The sequence below is a fragment of the Myotis davidii genome, unplaced genomic scaffold, assembly GCF_000327345.1.
Source record: "Myotis davidii unplaced genomic scaffold, ASM32734v1 scaffold399, whole genome shotgun sequence".
In the NCBI taxonomy this organism is placed as follows: Eukaryota; Metazoa; Chordata; class Mammalia; order Chiroptera; family Vespertilionidae; genus Myotis; species Myotis davidii.
Window position 1 is genome coordinate 7318440 of NW_006292094.1, and position 1218 is coordinate 7319657.

The window sequence follows — 1218 nt, forward strand, 5'->3', positions numbered from 1 at the left end:
GTTGCAACAACCTCCCAACCTCGCCATCTCCACCCTCTACTGGAAGGCCTGGCCCCTCCTGCTGGTTGTCGCCGCGTTCAACCCGGAGAACATCGGTGAGCCCGCGCCCGCACGGTGCACCCTGGCTGGGCGTTGGCGGCTCTTCCTTTGGGCGTCTGGCTTGTCAGGACCTGGGGGAGCGGGCTGGGCCGACAAGTGACCCACTGGATCACGAGCTGGGAAGGGGGCCCGGGGACCCCGGGTGCTGGTGGTGGCTAAGTGGGGGTGCTGTGTCCGGCTGCCACCTGCTGTCTCCTTGCCCTCAGGTCTGGCCGCCTGGGAGGAGTACCCCACACTGAAGATGCTCATGGAAATGGTGATGACCAAGTACGCTGGCTCGCCCACGGCTGGCGGACCCTGAGGGGCGGCCGTCTGTGCCGGGAGGCGGAGCGCCGGCCGAGCTGCTCTGGGGTCCCTGTTCCTTGGGCCTCAAGTTTCTGAATCTCCGTCTCCAGAGCTTGACTCCCTCCTCCTGGCTGCAGGGTTGGCCTGGGGGCACGCGTGGGGTCAGGCAGAGGGTGGTGTGACGTAGGACAGAACAGAGAGGAATGGGGGGCCGGACCGGGTGAGGCCGACAGAGACAAGGTGGCTTGTCAGGAGCAGGTGTGGAAGCTGCTGGGCCGACAGGTGCCCCGCCTCTATGCACGGCAGGCCCGGCCCAGCCTGAGCGCCTCGCTCCTCAGGGAGCCCAGAAAGCGGCGCTGTGTGCGGCTCTGCGTGCGGCCCGGGCTGGGGACACGGCTCTGCACACCTCGGGGTGTTGTGTGCAGGGCGAGCGGGTAGCCAGGCCTGGGCTCCGGAGACACGGGCTCCCGTGCGGACGTCTGACTTGGAGGCGGGGCTCCCAGTGGGGCTGACGGCTAAAGTTGGGCACCGGGCGGGCCCTGAGCGCCTCGCTGCCTGGTGACCGCTCCTCCTTCTGGCCCTAGCAACTACTCCTACCCGCCGTGCACCCTGACGGACGAGGAGACCCGCACCGAGATGCTGAGCCGCGAGCTGCAGACCTCCCAGCGGGAGAAGCAGGAGATCCTGGCGTTTGAGGGGCACCTGGCAGCCGCCTCCACCAAGCAGACCATCACCGAGAGCAGCAGCCTCCTCCTGTCGCAGCTCACCAGCCTCGACCCCCAGTATGTGCTGCGCTGAGTTCCCGCCCTCGGCTCTGACTGAGCCTGGCATGGG

General features: G+C 68.1%; 1 protein-coding gene across 1 annotated transcript in view; it reads left to right on the forward strand.

Moving 5' to 3' along the window:
• INTS1 (integrator complex subunit 1) overlaps positions 1–1218 on the forward strand; it is a 50166-nt gene that overhangs the window by 10452 nt on the left and 38496 nt on the right. Inside the window, exons 16-18 of the mRNA XM_015565161.1 lie at positions 4–95; positions 306–366; positions 969–1170. Of these exons, the coding sequence (XP_015420647.1) occupies positions 4–95; positions 306–366; positions 969–1170 (355 nt within the window). The remainder of the gene's footprint in view (positions 1–3; positions 96–305; positions 367–968; positions 1171–1218) is intronic.